Below are 22,654 nucleotides of genomic sequence, written 5' to 3'. Positions count from 1 at the left end.
TAGTGTGTAATGTGTGTGTGTGGGGGGTGTAGTGTGTAATGTGTGTGTGTGGGGGGTGTAGTGTGTAATGTGTGTGTGTGGGGGGTGTAGTGTGTAATGTGTGTGTGTGGGGGGTGTAGTGTGTAATGTGTGTGTGTGGGGGGTGTAGTGTGTAATGTGTGGGGTGTAATGTGTGTAATGTGTGTGTGTGTGTGGGGTGTAATGTGTAATGTGTGTGGGGTGTAATGTGTAATGTGTGTGGGGTGTAATGTGTAATGTGTGTGTGTGGGGGGTGTAGTGTAATGTGTGTGTGTGGGGGGTGTAGTGTAATGTGTGTGTGTGGGGTGTAGTGTAATGTGTGTGTGTGTGGGGGGTGTAGTGTAATGTGTGTGTGTGTGGGGGGTGTAGTGTAGTGTGTGTGTGTGGGGTGTAGTGTAATGTGTGTGTGTGGGGTGTAGTGTAATGTGTGTGTGTGTGGGGTGTAGTGTGATGTGTGTGTGTGGGGTGTAGTGTAATGTGTGTGTGTGGGGGGTGTAGTGTGTAATGTGTGTGTGTGGGGGGTGTAGTGTGTAATGTGTGGGGTGTAATGTGTGTAATGTGTGTGTGTGTGTGGGGTGTAATGTGTAATGTGTGTGGGGTGTAATGTGTAATGTGTGTGTGTGGGGGGTGTAGTGTAATGTGTGTGTGTGGGGGGTGTAGTGTAATGTGTGTGTGTGGGGGGTGTAGTGTAATGTGTGTGTGTGGGGTGTAGTGTAATGTGTGTGTGTGTGGGGGGTGTAGTGTAGTGTGTGTGTGTGGGGGGTGTAGTGTAGTGTGTGTGTGTGGGGTGTAGTGTAATGTGTGTGTGTGTGGGGTGTAGTGTAATGTGTGTGTGTGGGGTGTAGTGTAATGTGTGTGTGTGTGGGGTGTAATGTGTAATGTGTGGGGGTGTAGTGTAATGTGTGTGTGTGGGGGGTGTAGTGTAATGTGTGTGTGTGGGGTGTAGTGTAATGTGTGTGTGTGTGGGGGGTGTAGTGTAGTGTGTGTGTGTGGGGGGTGTAGTGTAGTGTGTGTGTGTGGGGTGTAGTGTAATGTGTGTGTGTGGGGTGTAGTGTAATGTTTGTGTGTGTGGGGTGTAGTGTAATGTGTGTGTGTGGGGGGTGTAGTGTGTAATGTGTGTGTGTGGGGGGTGTAGTGTGTAATGTGTGTGTGTGGGGGGTGTAATGTGTGTGGGGTGTAATGTGTAATGTGTGTGTGTGGGGGGTGTAGTGTAATGTGTGTGTGTGGGGGGTGTAGTGTAATGTGTGTGTGTGGGGTGTAGTGTAATGTGTGTGTGTGTGGGGGGTGTAGTGTAGTGTGTGTGTGTGGGGGGTGTAGTGTAGTGTGTGTGTGTGGGGTGTAGTGTAATGTGTGTGTGTGGGGTGTAGTGTAATGTGTGTGTGTGTGGGGTGTAGTGTAATGTGTGTGTGTGTGGGGTGTAGTGTAATGTGTGTGTGTGTGGGGTGTAGTGTAATGTGTGTGTGTGTGTGGGGTGTAGTGTAATGTGTGTGTGTGTGTGTGGGGTGTAGTGTAATGTGTGTGTGTGTGTGGGTGTAGTGTAATGTGTGTGTGTGTGTGGGGTGTAGTGTAATGTGTGTGTGTGTGTGGGGTGTAGTGTAATGTGTGTGTGTGTGTGTGGGGTGTAGTGTAATGTGTGTGTGTGTGTGGGGTGTAGTGTAATGTGTGTGTGTGTGTGGGGTGTAGTGTAATGTGTGTGTGTGTGGGGTGTAGTGTAATGTGTGTGTGTGGGGTGTAGTGTAATGTGTAAGTGTGTGTGTGGGGGGTGTAGTGTAATGTGTAAAGTGTGTGTGTGGGGGGTGTAGTGTAATGTGTAAAGTGTGTGTGTGGGGGGTGTAGTGTAATGTGTAATGTGTGTGTGTGGGGGGTGTAGTGTAATGTGTAATGTGTGTGTGTGGGGGGTGTAGTGTAATGTGTAATGTGTGTGTGTGGGGGGTGTAGTGTAATGTGTGTGTGTGTGGGGGGTGTAGTGTAATGTGTGTGTGTGTGGGGGGTGTAGTGTGTAATGTGTGGGGTGTAATGTGTGTAATGTGTGTGTAATGTGTGGGGTGTAATGTGTGTAATGTGTGTGTGTGTGTGGGGTGTAATGTGTATTGTGTGTGTGTGGGGGGTGTAGTGTGTAATGTGTGTGTGTGGGGGGTGTAGTGTGTAATGTGTGTGTGTGGGGGGTGTAGTGTGTAATATGTGTGTGTGGGGGGTGTAGTGTGTAATGTGTGTGTGTGGGGGGTGTAGTGTGTAATGTGTGTGTGTGGGGGGTGTAGTGTGTAATGTGTGTGTGTGGGGGGTGTAGTGTGTAATGTGTGTGTGTGGGGGGTGTAGTGTGTAATGTGTGTGTGTGGGGGGTGTAGTGTGTAATGTGTGGGGTGTAATGTGTGTAATGTGTGTGTGTGTGTGGGGTGTAATGTGTAATGTGTGTGGGGTGTAATGTGTAATGTGTGTGTGTGTGGGGTGTAATGTGTAATGTGTGTGTGTGGGGGGTGTAGTGTAATGTGTGTGTGTGGGGGGTGTAGTGTAATGTGTGTGTGTGGGGTGTAGTGTAATGTGTGTGTGTGTGGGGGGTGTAGTGTAGTGTGTGTGTGTGGGGTGTAGTGTAATGTGTGTGTGTGGGGTGTAGTGTAATGTGTGTGTGTGGGGTGTAGTGTAATGTGTGTGTGTGTGGGGTGTAGTGTAATGTGTGTGTGTGGGGGGTGTAGTGTGTAATGTGTGTGTGTGGGGGGTGTAGTGTGTAATGTGTGTGTGTGGGGGGTGTAGTGTGTAATGTGTGGGGTGTAATGTGTGTAATGTGTGTAATGTGTGTGTGGGGTGTAATGTGTAATGTGTGTGGGGTGTAATGTGTAATGTGTGTGTGTGGGGGGTGTAATGTGTAATGTGTGTGTGTGGGGGGTGTAGTGTAATGTGTGTGTGTGGGGGGTGTAGTGTAATGTGTGTGTGTGGGGTGTAGTGTAATGTGTGTGTGTGTGGGGGGTGTAGTGTAGTGTGTGTGTGTGGGGGGTGTAGTGTAGTGTGTGTGTGTGGGGTGTAGTGTAATGTGTGTGTGTGGGGTGTAGTGTAATGTGTGTGTGTGTGTGGGGTGTAATGTGTAATGTGTGTGGGGTGTAATGTGTAATGTGTGTGGGGTGTAATGTGTAATGTGTGTGTGTGGGGGGTGTAGTGTAATGTGTGTGTGTGGGGGGTGTAGTGTAATGTGTGTGTGTGGGGTGTAGTGTAATGTGTGTGTGTGTGTGGGGTGTAGTGTAATGTGTGTGTGTGTGGGGGGTGTAGTGTAGTGTGTGTGTGTGGGGGGTGTAGTGTAGTGTGTGTGTGTGGGGTGTAGTGTAATGTGTGTGTGTGTGGGGTGTAGTGTAATGTGTGTGTGTGTGGGGTGTAGTGTAATGTGTGTGTGTGGGGGGTGTAGTGTGTAATGTGTGTGTGTGGGGGGTGTAGTGTGTAATGTGTGGGGTGTAATGTGTGTAATGTGTGTGTGTGTGTGGGGTGTAATGTGTAATGTGTGTGGGGTGTAATGTGTAATGTGTGTGTGTGGGGGGTGTAGTGTAATGTGTGTGTGTGGGGGGTGTAGTGTAATGTGTGTGTGTGGGGGGTGTAGTGTAATGTGTGTGTGTGTGGGGTGTAGTGTAATGTGTGTGTGTGTGGGGGGTGTAGTGTAGTGTGTGTGTGTGGGGGGTGTAGTGTAGTGTGTGTGTGTGGGGTGTAGTGTAATGTGTGTGTGTGGGGTGTAGTGTAATGTGTGTGTGTGTGGGGTGTAGTGTAATGTGTGTGTGTGTGGGGTGTAGTGTAATGTGTGTGTGTGTGGGGTGTAGTGTAATGTGTGTGTGTGTGGGGTGTAGTGTAATGTGTGTGTGTGTGTGGGGTGTAGTGTAATGTGTGTGTGTGTGTGTGGGGTGTAGTGTAATGTGTGTGTGTGTGTGTGGGGTGTAGTGTAATGTGTGTGTGTGTGTGGGGTGTAGTGTAATGTGTGTGTGTGTGTGTGGGGTGTAGTGTAATGTGTGTGTGTGTGTGTGGGGTGTAGTGTAATGTGTGTGTGTGTGTGGGGTGTAGTGTAATGTGTGTGTGTGTGTGGGGTGTAGTGTAATGTGTAAGTGTGTGTGTGGGGGGTGTAGTGTAATGTGTAAAGTGTGTGTGTGGGGGGTGTAGTGTAATGTGTAATGTGTGTGTGTGGGGGGTGTAGTGTAATGTGTGTGTGTGGGGGGTGTAGTGTAATGTGTAATGTGTGTGTGTGGGGGGTGTAGTGTAATGTGTAATGTGTGTGTGTGGGGGGTGTAGTGTAATGTGTGTGTGTGTGGGGGGTGTAGTGTAATGTGTGTGTGTGTGGGGGGTATAGTGTAATGTGTGTGTGTGTGGGGGGTATAGTGTAATGTGTGTGTGTGGGGGGTGTAGTGTAATGTGTGTGTGTGGGGGGTGTAGTGTAATGTGTGTGTGTGGGGGGTGTAGTGTAATGTGTGTGTGTGGGGGGTGTAGTGTAATGTGTGTGTGTGGGGGGTGTAGTGTAATGTGTGTGTGTGGGGGGTGTAGTGTAATGTGTGTGTGTGGGGGGTGTAGTGTAATGTGTGTGTGTGGGGGGTGTAGTGTAATGTGTGTGTGTGGGGGGTGTAGTGTAATGTGTGTGTGTGTGGGGGGTGTAGTGTAATGTGTGTGTGTATGTAGTGTAATGTGTGTGTATGTAGTGTAATGTGTGTGTATGTAGTGTAATGTGTGTGTGTGTGGGGTGTAGTGTAATGTGTGTGTGTGTGTGGGGTGTAGTGTAGTGTGTGTGTGTGTGGGGTGTAGTGTAATGTGTGTGTGTGTGTGTGGGGTGTAGTGTAATGTGTGTGTGTGTGGGGGGTGTAGTGTAATGTGTGTGTGTGTGGGGGGTGTAGTGTAATGTGTGTGTGTGTGGGGGGTGTAGTGTAATGTGTGTGTGTGTGGGGGGTGTAGTGTAATGTGTGTGTGTGTGGGGGGTATAGTGTAATGTGTGTGTGTGTGGGGGGTATAGTGTAATGTGTGTGTGTGGGGGGTGTAGTGTAATGTGTGTGTGTGGGGGGTGTAGTGTAATGTGTGTGTGTGGGGGGTGTAGTGTAATGTGTGTGTGTGTGGGGGGTGTAGTGTAATGTGTGTGTGTGTGGGGGGTGTAGTGTAATGTGTGTGTGTGTGGGGGGTGTAGTGTAATGTGTGTGTGTATGTAGTGTAATGTGTGTGTATGTAGTGTAATGTGTGTGTGTGGGGGGTGTAGTGTAATGTGTGTGTGTGTGGGGTGTAGTGTAATGTGCGTGTGTGTGTGTGGGGTGTAGTGTAATGTGCGTGTGTGTGGGGGGGGTGTAGTGTAATGTGCGTGTGTGTGTGGGGGGTGTAGTGTAATGTGCGTGTGTGTGTGGGGGGGGTGTAGTGTAATGTGTGTGTGTAGTGTAATGTGTGTGTGTGTGATGTGTAGTGTAATGTGTGTGTGTGTGTGTGGTGTAGTGTAATGTGTGTGTGTGGTGTAGTGTAATGTGTGTGTGTGTGGTGTAGTGTAATGTGTGTGTGTGTGGTGTAGTGTAATGTGTGTGTGTGGGGTGTAGTGTAATGTGTGTGTGTGGGGTGTAGTGTAATGTGTGTGTGTGTGGTGTAGTGTAATGTGTGTGTGTGTGGTGTAGTGTAATGTGTGTGTGTGGGGTGTAGTGTAATGTGTGTGTGTGGGGTGTAGTGTAATGTGCGTGTGTGGGGTGTAGTGTAATGTGCGTGTGTGGGGTGTAGTGTAATGTGCGTGTGCGTGTGTGGGGTGTAATGTGCGTGTGCGTGTGTGGGGTGTAGTGTAATGTGCGTGTGCGTGTGTGGGGTGTAGTGTAATGTGCGTGTGTGTGTGTGGGGTGTAGTGTAATGTGCGCGTGTGTGTGTGGGGTGTAGTGTAATGTGCGTGTGTGTGTGTGTGGGGGGTGTAGTGTAATGTGTGTGTGTGTGGGGGGTGTAGTGTAATGTGTAATGTGTGTGGGGGGTGTAGTGTAATGTGTAATGTGTGTGTGTGTGGGGGGTGTAGTGTAATGTGTAATGTGTGTGTGGGGGGTGTAGTGTAATGTGTAATGTGTGTGTGTGGGGGGTGTAGTGTAATGTGTAATGTGTGTGTGTGGGGGGTGTAGTGTAATGTGTAATGTGTGTGTGTGGGGGGTGTAGTGTAATGTGTAATGTGTGTGTGTGGGGGGTGTAGTGTAATGTGTAATGTGTGTGTGTGGGGGGTGTAGTGTAATGTGTAATGTGTTTGGGGTGTGGGTGTAGTGTAATGTGTAATGTGTTTGGGGTGTGGGTGTAGTGTAATGTGTGTGTGGGGGGTGTGGGTGTAGTGTAATGTGTGTGTGTGTGTGGGGTGTGATGTAATGTGTGTGTGGGGGGTGTAGTGTGTAACCGGCCCCAGTTTAACAGCAGAGGTCTCACTCCGAATCAGTCGAGCGGCAATATCTTTTCATCGGTTGCGTAACGCTGTGTGGAAGCTACCTGGTCTGTCGCTCCGCACTAAGCTTCAGGTCTTCTCGGCCACGGTCATTCCCTCCCCTCTCTACGCTTGCGAAACGTGGACCCCCCTAATGGAACATCTTTGCCGGTTATAAACATTTAGGCTGGCCTGCCTACGATCCATTCCTGGGTTTAACCAGACTGGATTGTGTGAGGAGCTCACAAATCCTTGAAAGATCTGGGCACGGTCCCATCGGTGAGCTCCTCCGGCGGGCAAGGCTGCGATGGCTGGGTCATGTAGCCCGCATGCCCAGCCACCGCATGCCGAAACAGCTTTTGTTCGGCCGGATCGAGGGGGCTAAACTGGCATGGGACGGGCTAGAGAAGAGGTGGAGTGATGTGGTACAGGAGGACGTGGAGCTGAGTGGACTTGCCGATGACTGGTACCAGCGGTGTCAAAATCCGCCTCTGTGGAGGAGGCTCGTGAAGGACGCTACTGGGCAGTTGGAGGCAGTCGCCCTCCCACAACAACGGAGGGCGGAGGAGCGACGCTCACAACAACGAGCGGAGCGCCGGGTGGATAAAGCACAGCAGGTTGGCACAGTAGGGGGCACAGGTGGTGCATCAGCCAGTCATCTCAGTCATCTCAGTCAGTCGACCCGTGGCACCTGGGTCTGCCCCGTGACTTCCTGCCAGCGGGCGTTCGACACTTCACGTGGCCTCAGGGTGCACATAGCCTGGCACAAGCGTCGTGGTGACGTCACCGCCACTTAGTGGCGATGGCGGTTGTTGTTGTTATTGTTTGTGGTGTAATGTGTGTGTGTGTGTGGTGTAATGTGGGGTGTAGTGTGTGGTGTAGTGTGTGGTGTAGTGTGTGGTGTAGTGTGTGTGTGTAGTGTGTGGTGTAGTGTGTAGTGTGTGGTGTAGTGTGTGGTGTAATGTGTGTGTGTGGGGTGTAGTGTAGTGTGTGGTGTAATGTGGGGTGTAGTGTGTGGTGTAGTGTGTGTGGTGTAGTGTGTGTGGTGTAGTATGTGTGGTGTAGTGTGTGTGGTGTAGTGTGTGTGGTGTAAAGCATGTGTGTGGGGTGTGGTTGTAATGTGTGTGTGTGTGCTGCGTGTGATGAGTGAAATGTAGGCGTCTATGCTGCTTGCTGCTGTTGCTACTGCACGCTCTTGCGTGTTGTGTGTGCGCGCTGTGTATGTGTGTGTGTCTTTGTGCTGTGTGTGTACGCGCTGTGTATGTGTGGGGTGTAGTGTGTGTGTGTAGTGTGCTTGTGTGGAGTGTAGTGTCTTTGTGCTGTGTGTAGTGTATGTGGTGTGGGGGTGTGTTACATAGTGTATATGCTGTGTGTATTTCGTGTGTGTGTGTTACGTAGTGTATATGCTGTGTGTATGTGGTGTGTGTGTTACTTTGTGTATGTGCTGTGTTTGTGTGTTATATAGTGTATGTGCTGTGTGTGTGTGCTGTGTGTGTGTGTTTTCGGTATGTGCCAAACGTAATGTATATCGTGGGTAGGTAGTGGTGTGTGTGTGCCATGTGTACTATGTATAGTGTGTGCACTATATTAAAGTGAACTTATGTAACTGTGTCGTGCAGTGTCTGTGCTGCATGGGTTGTGGAACGTATGTGCTGTGTGGTACGTATGTTGAACTTCTTTCGCACCGCACATAGCCAACCGTGTTAATCGGAGGTGCGGGTGTACGTGGATACACGTGCTAAGTGTGTGTGTGTTCATGTTATGGAATGTCCTCGGTGTGTGGCGTTTGCTGTACTTTTTCTCGTAGCGTATGTGCCCTGTGCTTCTGTAAACACAGAAACTATAACCAGGTGACTGATGGCCCATCGATACGCGGAGTTACTTTCTGCAATTGACTCTTGGCGTGCCGTGCATTTTTCGTTCGGACTATGCGCTTCTTCTTCTCCTCCCCCTCTTCTGTTTGCATGCGTGTGTAGTGACGTCGCGGATGTCGCTGTGCAGTGCCGGCCCTAGAGAGGCACGGTGTGCGGTGTAGCGACATCGCGGGCACCACGTGGATGTGGGGGCAGTACCGGCCATAGAGGGGCTCTGTGACCGCTGACTGGCAGTGCCGGATGGCACCACGCTCTGCGTGCGGTGCCAACCGATACAGGATAGGGTGTGAGAGTGCCGGCCGTGGGAATGGGGTTACTAAGGGCCATGGCATTCTGGTTGACCCCGAAGGACACGTGACCGGTAAAGTCCTACACAGGGCCCCCAGGTGGGGGCCTAGGGGTGGTCACGTGTCGGTGTCGAGATTCTGCTCGAGGATTCTAGAAGGTGGTCGTGGCTAAGGGTGGAGCCAGCCCCGCCACAGAGGATATAAGCCGGGTCCCCCAGAGGGACCCGTTGCTGTTGTTCATCCGCAAGAATCTACGTTCTACAGAGTCATCAACACGTGGACCTGGATCCAAGCTGTGGTCCAGTCCGTCGTAGATAGTTACAGTGTAATTGGTGTAGTTAGCCCGGTGGTCCACCACCATAGATTGCTATCTGGTATAGGGGCAGTTGCCCCTTTTGTGTTGGTATTAATAAATGTGCCTCCAAAGAGTACGTCTGCGACTTAGTTGAACTCGCTACAATTTGTATGGCTGATGTGGAAGTATAGCAAGAACTAGAATTAGTAATAGGTTTTACCCTTTTAACTGGCACAAAAACTGACACCTTTATTCAAGGCATGTTTGCAATAACCACAACACAAGCAGTCAAAATGCAAACAAAAGAGACAACTCTGATAATAATATGCACTGTCCTTAGTGCGCTGTTTTTGAGTTGTACGCCTTTTGGTGTCTTCTGGTCCAACACCAGTGGAGACTAGGCTCTAAGAAAAGCCGTCTCGGGTGTGGACCAATCAAATTCAAGAACAGTGCATATTATTATCAGAGTTGTCTCTTTTGTTTGCATTTTGACTGCTTGTGTTGTGGTTATTGCAAACATGATGCCTTGAATAAAGGTGTCAGTTTTTGTGCCAGTTAAAAGGGTAAAACCTATTACTATATCTTGTTACTGGCAAAGGAGGTCTCATAAAATAAAGAACTAGAATTCTTATAATTATACATTGAGGTGGTTGAAGAGCCAGATGATGGCGTCCGTAGCAGCGGAGCGGTGGTACATCGTTGCTGCGGTGATGCCACCTCCGTATTCGTCAATCGGGCATCAAGTTGTGATATGGTTCTCTTCTGGGTATCAAGTATCTGCTGCTGCTGCCATACTTTGTGAGGATGCCATTCAGGGGTTGTGGCCCATAAGCTTTGGGGGAAGATGGTGTGACAGCGATCTGTGCCGAATCTTTAGCGAGGTTGCTTCCGACTTCTCCTTGTGAACTTCCATTCGGCTTTCCAAGCTTCATCAATTCGTGTTGGGGTAGTTGTGGAGAGAGCGGAGAGTTTCCCATACCGGCAGTGTGCTCATGACTGGCTCCGGTTTGACAGCAGAGGTCTCGCTCCGAATCAGTCGAGCGGCATTAGCTTTTCATCGATTGCATATCGCTGTGTGGAAGCTACCTGGTCTCGCTCCGCACTAAGCTTCAGGTCTTCTCGGCCGCAGTCATTCCCACCCTTCTCTACGCTTGCGAAACGTGGACCCCCCCCTAATGGAACATCTTCGCCGGGTTAGAAACATTTAGACTGGCCTGCCTGCGATCCATCCTGGGTTTAACCAGGCTGGATTGTGTGAGGAGCTCACAAATTTTTGAAAGATCTGGACAAAGTCCCATCGGTGAGCTCCTCTGGCAGACAAGGCTGCATTGGCTGGGTCATGTAGCCCGCATGCCCAGTCACCGCATGTCAAAAGAGCTTTTGTTCGGTCGGATAGAGGGGGCTAAACGGGCGCGGCACGGGCTAGAGAAGAGATGGAGTGATGTGATAGGGGAGGATGTGGAGCTGAGTGGACTTGCCGATGACAGTCGCCCTCCAACAACAACGGAGGGCGGAGGAGCGACGCTCGCAACAACGAGCGGAGCGCTGGGTGGCTAAAACACAGCAAGTTGGCACAGGTGGTGCATCAGCCAGTCATCTCATTCAGTCGACACGTGGCACATGGGTCTGCCCCGTGACCTCCTGCCAGCGGGCGTTCGACACTTCACATGGCCTCAACGTGCACATAGCCTGGCACAAGCGTCGTGGTGACGTCACCGCCACTAAGTGGCGAATGGCGGTTGCACTGCGCTACGAAACCGAGTGACCTGCGTTCGATTGCCAATCGCGGCCAGCACCAGTGACGGTTATCTGAACTGGTGCTCGGCCTCCCCTAGGTCGACTCGGCCTCAAACGAGTACCTGGTGCGGTGTGTAAAAACATCGCCACTGGGGAGACAAAGGCGGCCGGGCGTGGTGCTGGCCACCCACCCCCCGCGTGTGCCGTGCCGGCCTTCGTAGGTGCTCGCTAACGGCACTTTCCTCAACAATTCGTTAAGGCTATAAAGTGTGGGGGTCTTTGTCTGTGCTTCAGATGTTGTTTGTCATATTGTCTCCGTGGTGGACGTCGCGTCAACACAATTGACTCTGCGTCACGGAGCGTGCAGCGACGAGGCGTGTTCCTGCACGCATTACAGGAGAACACAATGCAGGTAAATGACACCATTCAAACTGTCAAGAACCACAGCACCTCGCTGATCTCGTCAAGGAGCATAAATCATCACGCGAACTCGGGGTCATTCTCGCAGCAGCGGCTTTGGCTAACCATCGAACAAAGGCGGGTCACCGCGTCGCGCGCTTTCGGATGCGCTTCTGCGGCCGTCTGGAATGCTCTTCCTTCCAACACTAGGAAGCCACTGGAGCTGTGGCACTTTTAAATCTTCTATATCGACAAACTAATTTATTTAGAACAGTTTTTTGCGCTTAGTTTGTTGTCTTTTCCCCCTCATACCTCCCGATTTGGCAGGGTTGGCTATGTCTGGTGCAAAAGAGGTGCAACATATGTACAAGAAGAGTAAGGTGGGATTTGGGCAGGACACATCACTAAAGGGGATCGTGGCCGATGGTCAAATATGGTGACGGCACAGCCGCCAAGGAACGGAACTGATCCGAGAGCCCGCCTACCGGGGAGGAGACCGAGTGGTGAAATCGGCTTTACGTGTAGGAGCCAGGTGGCTTATTTACGATCGTGGGATCGTGAGAGATGGGAGCAGTTTGGGGAAGCCTTCATCCAGCAGTGACGGTGACTAACAATGATGAATATTGGCGGATGTGTTGGAGATGTTAAATACCTCACCTGGCATGCAATAGGTTGTGGGTTCGATCCTGACGCCTGCTGTATATTTGGAGTTTGCATGTCCCTCCGCGTCGTCGCGTGGAATTTTCTCCAGGTCCTCCGGTTTTTCCCTCCACATTTATAATCGACTAGCTTTACTACCCGGCTTCGCCCGAGACTTGGATTCTTGTCTTGGATTAATACACGGCCTACGCGGAGGGTTGGGGGGGGGGTGACGTCAGCAGGCCAGCAGGCACACTGCGTAACGCTGCCGCATGCGGGTGACATCACGTCACCGCTCACTTGCCGTGCAAAATATATGCATAATTGCGCCCCGCCCCACCCCCCCAAAAAATACAAAAGTAAATGTTTATACTTTTTGCATTGTGTACAGTCTGGAAACTACCCACATGGCAAATGTCAAGTTTGTTGCATGTCGGGAAGTATGCTAAACATTTCGAACATATTCACAAATTTCCCTTTTTTATATGTCTAAATGTGCTTTTGGAGTCGAGTATTTGGGTGCTATAAATTTCCACATAAGCTACTTCGTTGAGCTATCATTGTGGCCAAGTCGCTTCTGAAATATAAAGCGATAAAACTCGGTGGGCCTTTCCTAGTAAAATATAAAAATTGTAAATAATGAAAATAAGATACTGGGTGGCCACCCTGGCGATTGCCTGTCCTGTTTTCCAAAATCTCAATTCCTTCAACGGCAGCGGTCCTGATGATGGCTCCCTGAAATGTGCACTACCCTCGGCTTTCTCAACACCTTTTGGGAACATTCCCACCATTGTTGATTTTTTATTCTCTCTCGTTTTTAAGTATTGTCGCTCGATTTTTGCTGAACTTGAGCCGTGGGAGTCTGGGATGGGAGACAGAGCCAAGCAAGCAAGGGAGGGATGATGCCCACTGCACGATGGTGCGTTGAGGATAACATTTTGGAGCGTTCTCAACCTCTTTTCCTATGGTATTTAAACTCCACGTGGAGGGGTGGCGGGACCGATGTTCTCTGCCATGCCTGACTGCCCCCATGTGCTCATCACGATCGCGCGCACAATGGCAGAGGCGTCGGTGGTTTTAATGCACGGTGATCTAGCTTTGGCTCTTAGATTGTTTCTTCTGCTACGTAGGCGTTGTGACGAGTCGCCGCCGCTTCGACGCTGCAATGAACTGCCCTGGTTCACGGTAAATCGTAGCTCCTATTAGTTTCTACACTCGAGGCGCTCGCGACGCACCGTTTGTAAACGAGACGCAAAAAGCACGCAGCCCCTGCACATCGTGCAATGAGCCATCGGCATTTACGGAGGAAGTTAACTGCCACCTCGTGTCTCAGATCGTCATCAAAATACAATTGGGCAAACATGACCGACCGCCGTGGTGGCGGCAGTGATGCAGGGAGAGAGAGACGCACTGTGGACCCATTTCGTTCTCACTAGGAATTGTCACCAGAGTGTCTTCGCCAATGCTTGCTGCTGCAGAGTCTCCCTCCCCACGGCGACTAGAATCGATGGTAATCGGGGGGGGGGGGGGGGGGGGGCGGAAATGGATACACCGGTTCTCTCACCGCTGTTGTTGTGTGTGACCGTGGCAAGGCAGCAACTTCAGTGGAATGGTGGCAGAGAACCATGTTTATCTCCCATTTGGCGGCTGCGTGCCGGTGGTGCAAATTCCACATTCCTATGGTGCGGGCCGGTTTCCATATGGCAGCCATTATTGCCTTTTTGCGTTTGCTTTGTTGTCCTCACCCCGCACGCCTAGTACGGTTGACTACGTGCGGTGTGAAAGAAGTTCAACAATACAAACATGCAGCCATTATTGACGTCCACAGAAAGTATGACATGAATCGACTCTGAGGGATGATGATGAGCTGATTCGACTCCCAGCTACAATTGTTTCGTAACCATCCAGCCGATGGCGACTTGAGAGCCGTTCTTGCCACAAAGCGGTACGCACTTTAGCGACTCCAAATGGGTGGTGATGATGATAATAATGGTGAATTCTGACAGTGATAACGGTGGACCGAGTTGACCTCACACTAGGAACAGAACTCGCAAGCACCCAATTTGACTTGCGGGTCCCCGAGTGCTCTGACAACATCAAGTGGTGACCACATGGGGAAATCCGTGTGTGGTGCGGGTTTATCGTCGGCGGAGGCATCAGCGGCAGCAGCCGGGTGACATCGAGAGGATGTGGTAATAGTTCCGTGACATGAGCCAACCAACGTGGGCTCGCCGAAGCTAACGCGCACGTCGCTTGCCCGGACACGGCGGGGGAGCGGCTTTGATGCGAGGGCCGCGTGCGGTTGCTTGCTGCCCCGTGGCCTTTGCACAAGAGGCTCCAGTGTGCGGTACGTGCGGTTTCCTGCCTTTTGTCTCTGCACCCGCCGCGTGCCACGGCCTGCGGAGTGGCCAGGCGCCCACGTGGCGAGCGACGACGACTTTCACGTTGCGGGTTCCCCGGGGTACCCGCTACGACGACGACTTTCACGTCGCGGGTTCCCGGGGTACCCGCTACGACGACGACTTTCACGTCGCGGGTTCCCCGGGGTACCCGCTACGACGACGACTTTCACGTCGCGGGTTCCCGGGGTACCCGCGACCCCTTTTGTGATTTTTGTATTCCGCGCTTTGAATTGTTTCGTTTTTTGTGCCCTTGGCTGCATTTCCAGGACGCTCGAATGTTCGCGAAACGTTCCTCGGTTGCCGTTCACTCGACGTAATCCCGAATGTGAATGACTCTCTTTAAGCCAGCTCGAGCCTCTTTTCGCCACCACCCCGAGTGAAAATAGACCCCCGCTGCTTGCTCCCTCTCGCCATCATCTCATCCCTGACATGTTAGCCCGGACTGTTCCTTCTCCCCATTTCTGCCCGACATTCCATCTCTCTGCTGCTCCATCTTGAACCGCGAACCTCCTCTTTCACTGTCTCGGGGACTTCCGTCGGTGCCTCCCTTAACTCTTTCTGTTCTTTCTTTTTTTCCCTTTCCATTCATGACACGCTTGCCTCTGCTCGCCTTCTCGTGATTGTCGAACGCCTGCGAGCGCATGGACTGTCAGTTGCACGGGAAAGAATGAACAAGCCAAATGAACTTACGGCAAAGATGACATTGCGTAACCATCACGGAGTCCAGTTTCTCCTAAAAAAAAAAAAATTGCGAAGCGCTAATTATTTAATAGTTGAAAGCATTTATTTATAGGGTGGGCTTTATGGTTACGTCGTGAATACTTTGAAAATTAAACGTCGTAAGAAAGGTCGAATGAGCAACGGTCGCCGCGATGCGATGAGATTTTTTTTGCAAACTGGACGATACGATTATTTTGGTTGGCATGCCGTAAGGCATGCCGTAAGATATTTATCGCGGTATCGCCATATACCAGCAACGCTGCGTTTGCGGCGTCCGGGAGGCAGGAGGGATTTGGCGTTGTGCTGCAAGTTGTGATGTTACCGTGTGAATTGTGTTGTCATGGCGATGTGTGCAAGCTGTGTACTGCGAGTGGCAGTGCAGAATGTTAGATGCGGTGGTGTACTGCGTGCGTGGTGCGATTTGGTGTACTGCGTGTGAGATGTGATTGGTGTACTGCGTGTGAGATGTGATTGGTGCACTGGGTGTGAGATGTGATTGGTGTACTGCGTGTGAGATGTGATTGATGTGCTGGGTTGAGATGTGATTGGTGTGCTGGGTGTGAGATGTGATTGGTGCGCTGGGTGTGACGTGATTGGTGTACTGGGTGTGAGATGTGATTGGTGTGCTGGGTGTGAGATGTGATTGGTGTGCTGCGTGCGGGATGTGATTGGTGTACTGCGTGCGGGATGTGATTGGTGTACTGCGTGCGAGATGTGATTGGTGTACTGCGTGCGGGATGTGATTGGTGTACTGCGTGCGAGATGTGATTGGTGTACTGCGTGCGAGATGTGATTGGTGTACTGCGTGCGAGATGTGATTGGTGTACTGCGTGCGAGATGTGATTGGTGTGCTGGGTGCGAGATGTGATTGGTGTGCTGCGTGCGAGATGTGATTGGTGTGCTGCGTGTGAGATGTGATTGGTGTACTGGGTGTGAGATGTGATTGGTGTACTGCGTGTGTGATGTGCATCGATGTGGTGCCGAGCAATAGCGGCAGGTGTTTAGCTGCAATTGTATCCGATATACATCGTGTTGACATCATTTATTTAGCCGTTGTTGCGTCATCTGCCCGAATAGTGCTGTAGCCAGAGAGCTCTGCTCGTCATCGGAGAGTCGCATAAATTACGGGGTTCCACTCGGTCCATCATCCTTCAAGGGGAGTTAAAATTGATACCAGATTCATGGTATGGCGACTACGGTTGTATTATATGCAGACTGGTCCAGATGTATTCCTGGCTGCATGCATCACCGGAGCGCAACGGTGCTGAGATGTTAACTACCTCGCCTGGTATGCGGGAAGTCGTGGGTTCGATCCCGACCTCGACGCATGTATGGTGTGTAAACATCGCCACTGGGGAGACGAAGGCGGCCTGGCGTAGTGCTGGCCACCCATCTTCTTGTGTGCCGTACCAGCCTTTATAGGTGCTCGGTAACAGCACTTGTCCCAAAAGTCTGCTCAGGTTATACGGCGGCTCTTTGTCCTTGTGTACGATGGGGCATAGCCTTATATGCCCAGCAGGCATGTCTAGCAAGAGTTGGGCTGTAAAAATATCCTGAATAAATAAACGCATCCCAAATAGAGCTACGGCTGGGAGTTGCCACGACTTTTACAAAACGTTTCCCTGAGAATAAGATACACAGCCGAGTTAAAATCCCTGCAGTTTTGTTAACATTTGTCAGAAATGTGATCTCTTTGTTTATTAGAATATACCCACGAAATGTCACTTTTTAAAATCCTTTCCCCATACACTCCAATCTGTTTCCACATGTGACCTGGTGTTCATCTATTTACAAAATAGATGGCGCCATGGTGGTGAGATGTTAACTGCCTTGCCTGGTGTACAGGAGGTTGTGGATTTGGAGTTTGCATGTTCTCCCCATGGTCGCGTGGATTTTTCTCCTGGTCCTCCGCTTTTTCCCTCCATTTAGAAACGTGCGTCTTGGAGTATTTGGCTGCTAGAATTTCCACATCAGCCACTTCGTTGAGCTTTCATTTGTGGTTTCTGAAAAAGAGCTATCCAACTCAAGTGGGCCTTACCATGTGATATTAAAATAGTTTAGTTTTATTTATTTTACAAACTAATGTTCAACTCATAGGTCATACATACCATACGTCCCAGACTCCTTCAGGCCGAATTACTCGACAGTATAACGATAATTATTCTGGTGCTGTAACTGGCCGACCTGAATCGCAGACGTACAATTTAAGTTCATCATCATCATGTAGCTAACACTGACCATGTTCTTACCTTTCTTACACAAGGCATTTCGTGAACCGTGACTGCGGCCATAGTGGCCGAAGCCTCTAACTCGAGTCGGGATGTCTGACTATTTAAGTAAACGATGACTCTACCGGCTATCGGTACGATCACTCGACGAGTCAGAAGAAAATAAAAAAAATATTTGGGAATAGAAAACAAAAAGTCTCGCCCGTTGTTGCCACGTGCTGCTGGACGGGAGGTGATGGGCGGGATTTGCTGATATCATCGGCATCATCAGCCGTGTCATGCTGCCCGTGGCTTGCAGGGTGGGGGGGGGGGGAGTTTCCCACCTTCAGGACGCGAGATGTGGGGCGGCCACCATTTGACACGAGGACCCGAAATAATCGAGCATGAAAAAAATATGATCGGTCGATTATAATTTTCGGTGGACTCGTCGATCGCAGCTAAATAATCACCCCCCCCCCCCAACTCTACCTGTAACCCGGTGGCGTCTGTGGATCACATAGGTTGGCTGTGACGTGCCGTATGCGACAGTACAGCAAGTCGGTTGCTATGCTTCCCCTACGACATTGCAAATGCTTTATTCTCGTCGTACGCTTGGGCTTTCTCCCAGCAACTCATGCTTTCGGATCCAATCCGATGAGAAAAAAAATTTCAACCGGACAACGCACGGAACGCAGCCTCCCCTGGCATGACTGAAAATGCGCTCGATGTTTTGAGTAAAACAACAAAATATCGCTGCATCCTGACCAAAACGGCAAAGATCGTCGTGTTCATAAAAGCATTGGGTGGCATAAGTAGCGGCCAGAGCTTTTGTTGACTACTTGAATTCGCTGTCAAAACGAGACGGACCAGGGAGGTGTCTCTTGTAAACGTCGGTGCACCATTCTATGTTGGTTCCTGTTGGCCTACTTCCACGCCATCCCGATCGGAAAAGATGGGCATTTTGTTGCGCAGATTGGGCGAGTAAGGTGTTGGTCATTTCAGATTGCCCCATCGTCACTACGAAACCCAAGTCCCTCACGCAAGTAAATTAAACTATGAAACTGTGAACTATTTTTTTTATTTTACCAGGCAAGGCCCACTGAGCTAAGTAGCTCTTTTTCAGAAGCGACCTGGCCACAAATTGTAGCTCAACGAAGCGGCTTATCACGTGGAAATTTACAGCAGTAGCCAAAAATGCTCTAAATGCGGAGGACCCAAAGAAAAATCCACGCGGCCATGGGGAGAACACGCAAACTCCAAATATACAGGCGTCGGGATCTGTATCGAACCCACGAACTCCTGTATACCAGGCGAGGTGGTTAACATCTCCTAGCCACCACGGCGCCCTTCGTCCCGTACCACTGATGGAAGCAATATTCCGTCAAGTTTTCCTCTTCGATCTCACCCCCAGGGCAACACTAAAACTGAAGAGAAACGCCAGTGCAGAGAGAACACGATGTGGTACTCTATCTAGCCTCACCAAAGTGGCCATCGGTAATACCCAACTGAATCGCAAATACGTTACTTTGGAGCCCCTCCAAAAATCCCAAACCCCCTGCTGGATGACAGAATTTCTGGGTTTATTCTTGTGGACTGCATCAATGTGTGTTCCAAAAATATCTTTACATTATATATTTCTAAGCTACACCTACCCATGTGAATTCTATCAACCTAGACGTGGTAAAAAGAAAAGGGAAAACTTTTTAATTTCAAGGTCAGGGCGAGGGGGGGGTATGACTAGAAACCAAAAGTGTTTCAGAAACTTTGAAAGACTCGTCACTAAGGTACTTACAGAAAACACTACCATGTTTACTTCCTCCGTCTCTCCCACAGCAATGGGTTCGGCTGAATGTTGAAAGCTATTTTGACACTATCGCCTTCCTATGACAATTTGCCACGAGCGTGTTGGTAGGCGCTCCCTAGCAATTCATTTTCTGAAAGCCCTCTTCACTACGAGTGAAACGGGGCACTGCACTCCCTCGCCTGGTGTTCAGGAGGTTGTAAGTTTTTGTATGTTTGTAGTTTGGATGTTCTCCCCGTGGTCGCATGGATTTTTCTTCGGGTCCTCCACATTTAGGATCAACATGCGCTTAGGGTGTTTGGCTGCTATAATTGTTTACACTTGATAAGCCACGTAGTTGAGCGATCATTTGTGGCCAGGTCACTTTTGGAAAAATAGCTATATAGCTCAGTGGGCCTTACCTGGTAATATTTAAAAAAAACACATTTGAGCAGCCCCGGGCCATTGTGTTTTCTGGTCGAGGTTGCTTTTTCACTTCAACTTCACCTTTTGTGAGCTCAAAGGGATTATTTTTTTAAAGAAAAAAAAAACATGACTGGCATTTTTTTTACTTGACGGTGCCCATAAATTCCCCACCGAAAATGACCCCTTGCTTAAAATCGCACATTGTGCTGTTATTCTTCATCGTGCGGTTCAGCAGTCAGTCTTTCATGCAGAACACGTATCTGGTGGTGTAAAGTGTTTGTGTGTGTGTGTTTGTGTGGGGAGCGATAGTGTAGCGGTTAGCGCTACGCTGCGCTATAAACCTGGCGACCGGGGTTCGATTCCCGCTCACGGCCAAAACCAGTGACGATTATCTGAACCGGTCCCGGGCCTCCCCTAGGTCGACTCAGCCTCAATTGAGTACCTGGTGCGGTGTGTAAACATCGCGACTAGGGAGACAAAGGCGGTCGGGCGTAGTGCTGGCCACCCACCCCCTCGTGTACCGTTTCGGCCTTCATAGGTGCTAGCTAACAGCACTTGCCCCTACAGTCTATTAAGGCTATATGGGGAATCTTTGTCTTTGTTTTCTCCGGTAGTCTAGCAGTTAGAGCGCTTAGTTATGAACCTTGCGACACGAGTTCGGTTCCCGCTCGCGGCCAACCATCGGTGACGATGATCTGAACTGGTCCAGGGCCTCCCCTAGGTCTACTCGGCCTCAAATGAGTACCTGGTGCAATGTGTAAACATCGCCACCAGAGAGACAAGGGCGGGCGTGCGTGGTGCTGGCCACCCACCCCCTCGTGTGCGTTGCCGGTTTTAATAGGTACTTGCTAACAGCACTTGCCCCTATAGTATAATAAGACCACACAGGGGACCTTTGTCAATATCTTCGTGCTAGCTGGGGAGGCGATAGTGCAGCGGTTAGCGCGCTACGCTCGGAACCCAGTGACCAGAATTCAATTCCCTCTCACGGCCACCAACACCAGTGCCGATTATGTGAAATGTTCCTGGCCCTCCACTAGGTCGACTCGACATTAAATGCGTAGTACATGATGTTGCGTGTATGAATATCAGCACTGGGGAGACAAAAGCGGCTGGGTAGGGTGCTGGCCAGACGCCACCCCCACCCCCCCTCGTGTGCCGTGGCAGTCTGCAAGGTGCTCGCTAAAAGCACGACCCCAAAAGTGCATTCAGGGCTCTTCGGTCTTTGGGCGCAGCTGGAAAACCCGTTTTGCAGACTTTCCTGATGAACACGTTTTCCTACGAGGCAGTGTGTGCGCGCGCGCGCGCGTGTGTGCGTTTGAAATCCAAGAGCTCTTGTGTGTGAGCCGATGCTTAAGCGCGAGTGACAACTGAAACCGGTACCAGCTGATCGTTCTGTCCATGACTGGCTCTCTGCACACAAGCCGGGCCCACCTGCACGCACACCATCATTGAGCCCTCTCCCGTTCCGAGACGGCTACAAGTTGCAGGGTGGTTCCCCGTTCACAGCTGAATCTCGGAGCGCGCAAGAGGCTCGGCGTGAAAACATTTTTTTCGAAGAGCAGCGTAGCGGCTAATGCAGCGCTCTCTTTTCAGAGGAGACCTGGTCAAAAAATGATAGCTCAACGAAGTGACGTTTTTGCAGCCAATATGCTGAACGCGTGATGCTGATTCTGAATGTGGAAGGAGAAAACCGGAGGACCCAGAGAAAAGTCCACGTGACCACGCTGGAGGACATTCAAACTCCAAATATGCCGCAGCAGCAGGCGTCAGTGTCGGGATCGAACCCACGACCTCCTGTATACCAGGCGAGGTAGTTAACATCTCATAGCCACCGTGATGATGATGAGAGAGAGAGACACGCAAACTCCAAATATACAGCAGCAGGCGTCAGGGTCGGGATCGAACCCACGACCTCCTGTACACCAGGCGAGGTAGTTAACATCTCATAGCCACCGTGATGATGAGAGAGACACGCAAACTCCATCTATGCAGTCGTCAGGATCGCTATTGAACCCACGACCTCCTGTATACCAGGCGAGGTAGTTAACATCTCATAGCCACCGTGATGATGATGATGAGAGAGAGACATGCAAACTCCAAATATACAACAGTTGTCAGGATCGGTATCGAACCCACGACCTCCTGTATACCAGGCGAGGTAGTTAACATCTCATAGCCACCGTGATGATGAGAGAGACACGCAAACTCCATCTATGCAGTCGTCAGGATCGCTATCGAACCCACGACCTCCTGTATACCAGGCGAGGTAGTTAAAATTTCGTTTCCTATAGTCTAGATGCAAAGATGTATTGATTCAATTATATAATATTGACCATTTAAGCTCACATTACATAAAGTCGTGTTTGCAAGAAAACATTTTTTGTTCATTTGTATTGTTGTTTAGGGTTCACGTGAAAGTCGGTCAGACGAAGCCACTGCACTAAACGTTTTGAGGTGGCTCAAGAGGTCTAAACACTTAGCCAGCACCCTGGGCCCTGATCTGAGCAACCGCTTGTCATGCAGCTGGGTTCTCTCGTGCATTGAGTTGATGGTCTTAGCCCAGTCACAAATAATTTTCTTCTTCTTCTTCTTCTTGCGGCTGATGTTGATGTAGAAGTTACAACTTAACATTTTAGGTGGTTGAGCCAGACGATTGCGTCAGGAGTAGCAGAGTGGCGCATCGCTGCTCTATAACGATGCCTCCTTCGTATTTGTGAATCGGGCATCGGGGTGTTTATGTTCCACGGTCTGTTCTGAGTGGTGACCAAAGGCCTCGCACTGGAGAGGTGTTTTTTTTACTTTCCATTTATGCATAAAATATCCCCATCGGCTGCTGCCAAGTTTGTGCAGATGCCATTTAGGGGTTGTGGCCCAAAATGTATGTATGTTGAACTTTTTTCGCACCGTACGTAGCCAACCGTGCTAAACAGAGGTGCGAGTGAAGCGAGACAAAGCAAACACAAAACGCAGTTCTAAAGAAATTCGTTTTTAATCTAGATTTTAAAAGCTTTGACTGACTGACAAATTAGTCTGGGCGAGTTTATTTAAAGCAAGGCCCATTGAGCTAAGAGGCTCTCTTTTTTTTGTGTGTCAACGGCGGCGATCTACGACATTAAATTTTCTTCTGCACCTGATCTGGCTGAGTTTTAATTCTTGAGAATTAAGGCGGATTTAGACTGCCCTGCAACAAATAGTCTCGTAGCAGAGTGCGTAGGAAAGTGTGACCCCCCCCCCTCACCCCCCCACCCCCCCACCACTGCTGTTTGAAGGATAAAGAGACTCCTTGATTTTTTTTCGATAAAGGTTCTGTCCTGTAAAAAAAAAATTATCTTCTGCACACAGGGCAGCAAATGACCAACGAATTTCATGACGATGATGATGGATGAGAAAGTGCCACCGGGTTTATCATCAACAACGTGGCCCCTTGTAAGATTAACATCGACCAGGCTGCCAATTCTGGGTGGCACAGTGTCTCCCGCTTTGCCTACCTACGAAAG

General features: G+C 50.1%; 1 protein-coding gene across 3 annotated transcripts in view; it reads left to right on the top strand.

Moving 5' to 3' along the window:
* The window catches only part of LOC116939282 (uncharacterized), a 41,949-nt gene that overhangs the window by 6,772 nt on the left and 12,523 nt on the right, over positions 1 to 22,654 (top strand). Inside the window, exon 2 of one of the 3 annotated variants that reach the window (XM_076061132.1) lies at positions 8,365 to 10,993. The exons of 1 other annotated variant lie outside the window; for it this stretch is intronic. Coding sequence is in view for 1 of the 2 variants with exons in the window: in XM_076061130.1 (XP_075917245.1) it covers positions 13,903 to 13,966 (64 nt within the window). In the remaining variant the exon portion in view is untranslated. One more of the 3 variants, XM_076061130.1, reaches the window with a different exon arrangement.

The sequence above is a fragment of the Petromyzon marinus genome, chromosome 5 (assembly GCF_048934315.1).
Source record: "Petromyzon marinus isolate PM22_M1 ecotype Great Lakes invasive population chromosome 5, UKy_Petmar_22M1.pri1.0, whole genome shotgun sequence".
Taxonomy (NCBI): domain Eukaryota; kingdom Metazoa; phylum Chordata; class Hyperoartia; order Petromyzontiformes; family Petromyzontidae; genus Petromyzon; species Petromyzon marinus.
This window is presented reverse-complemented; position numbering and strand designations above follow the sequence as displayed.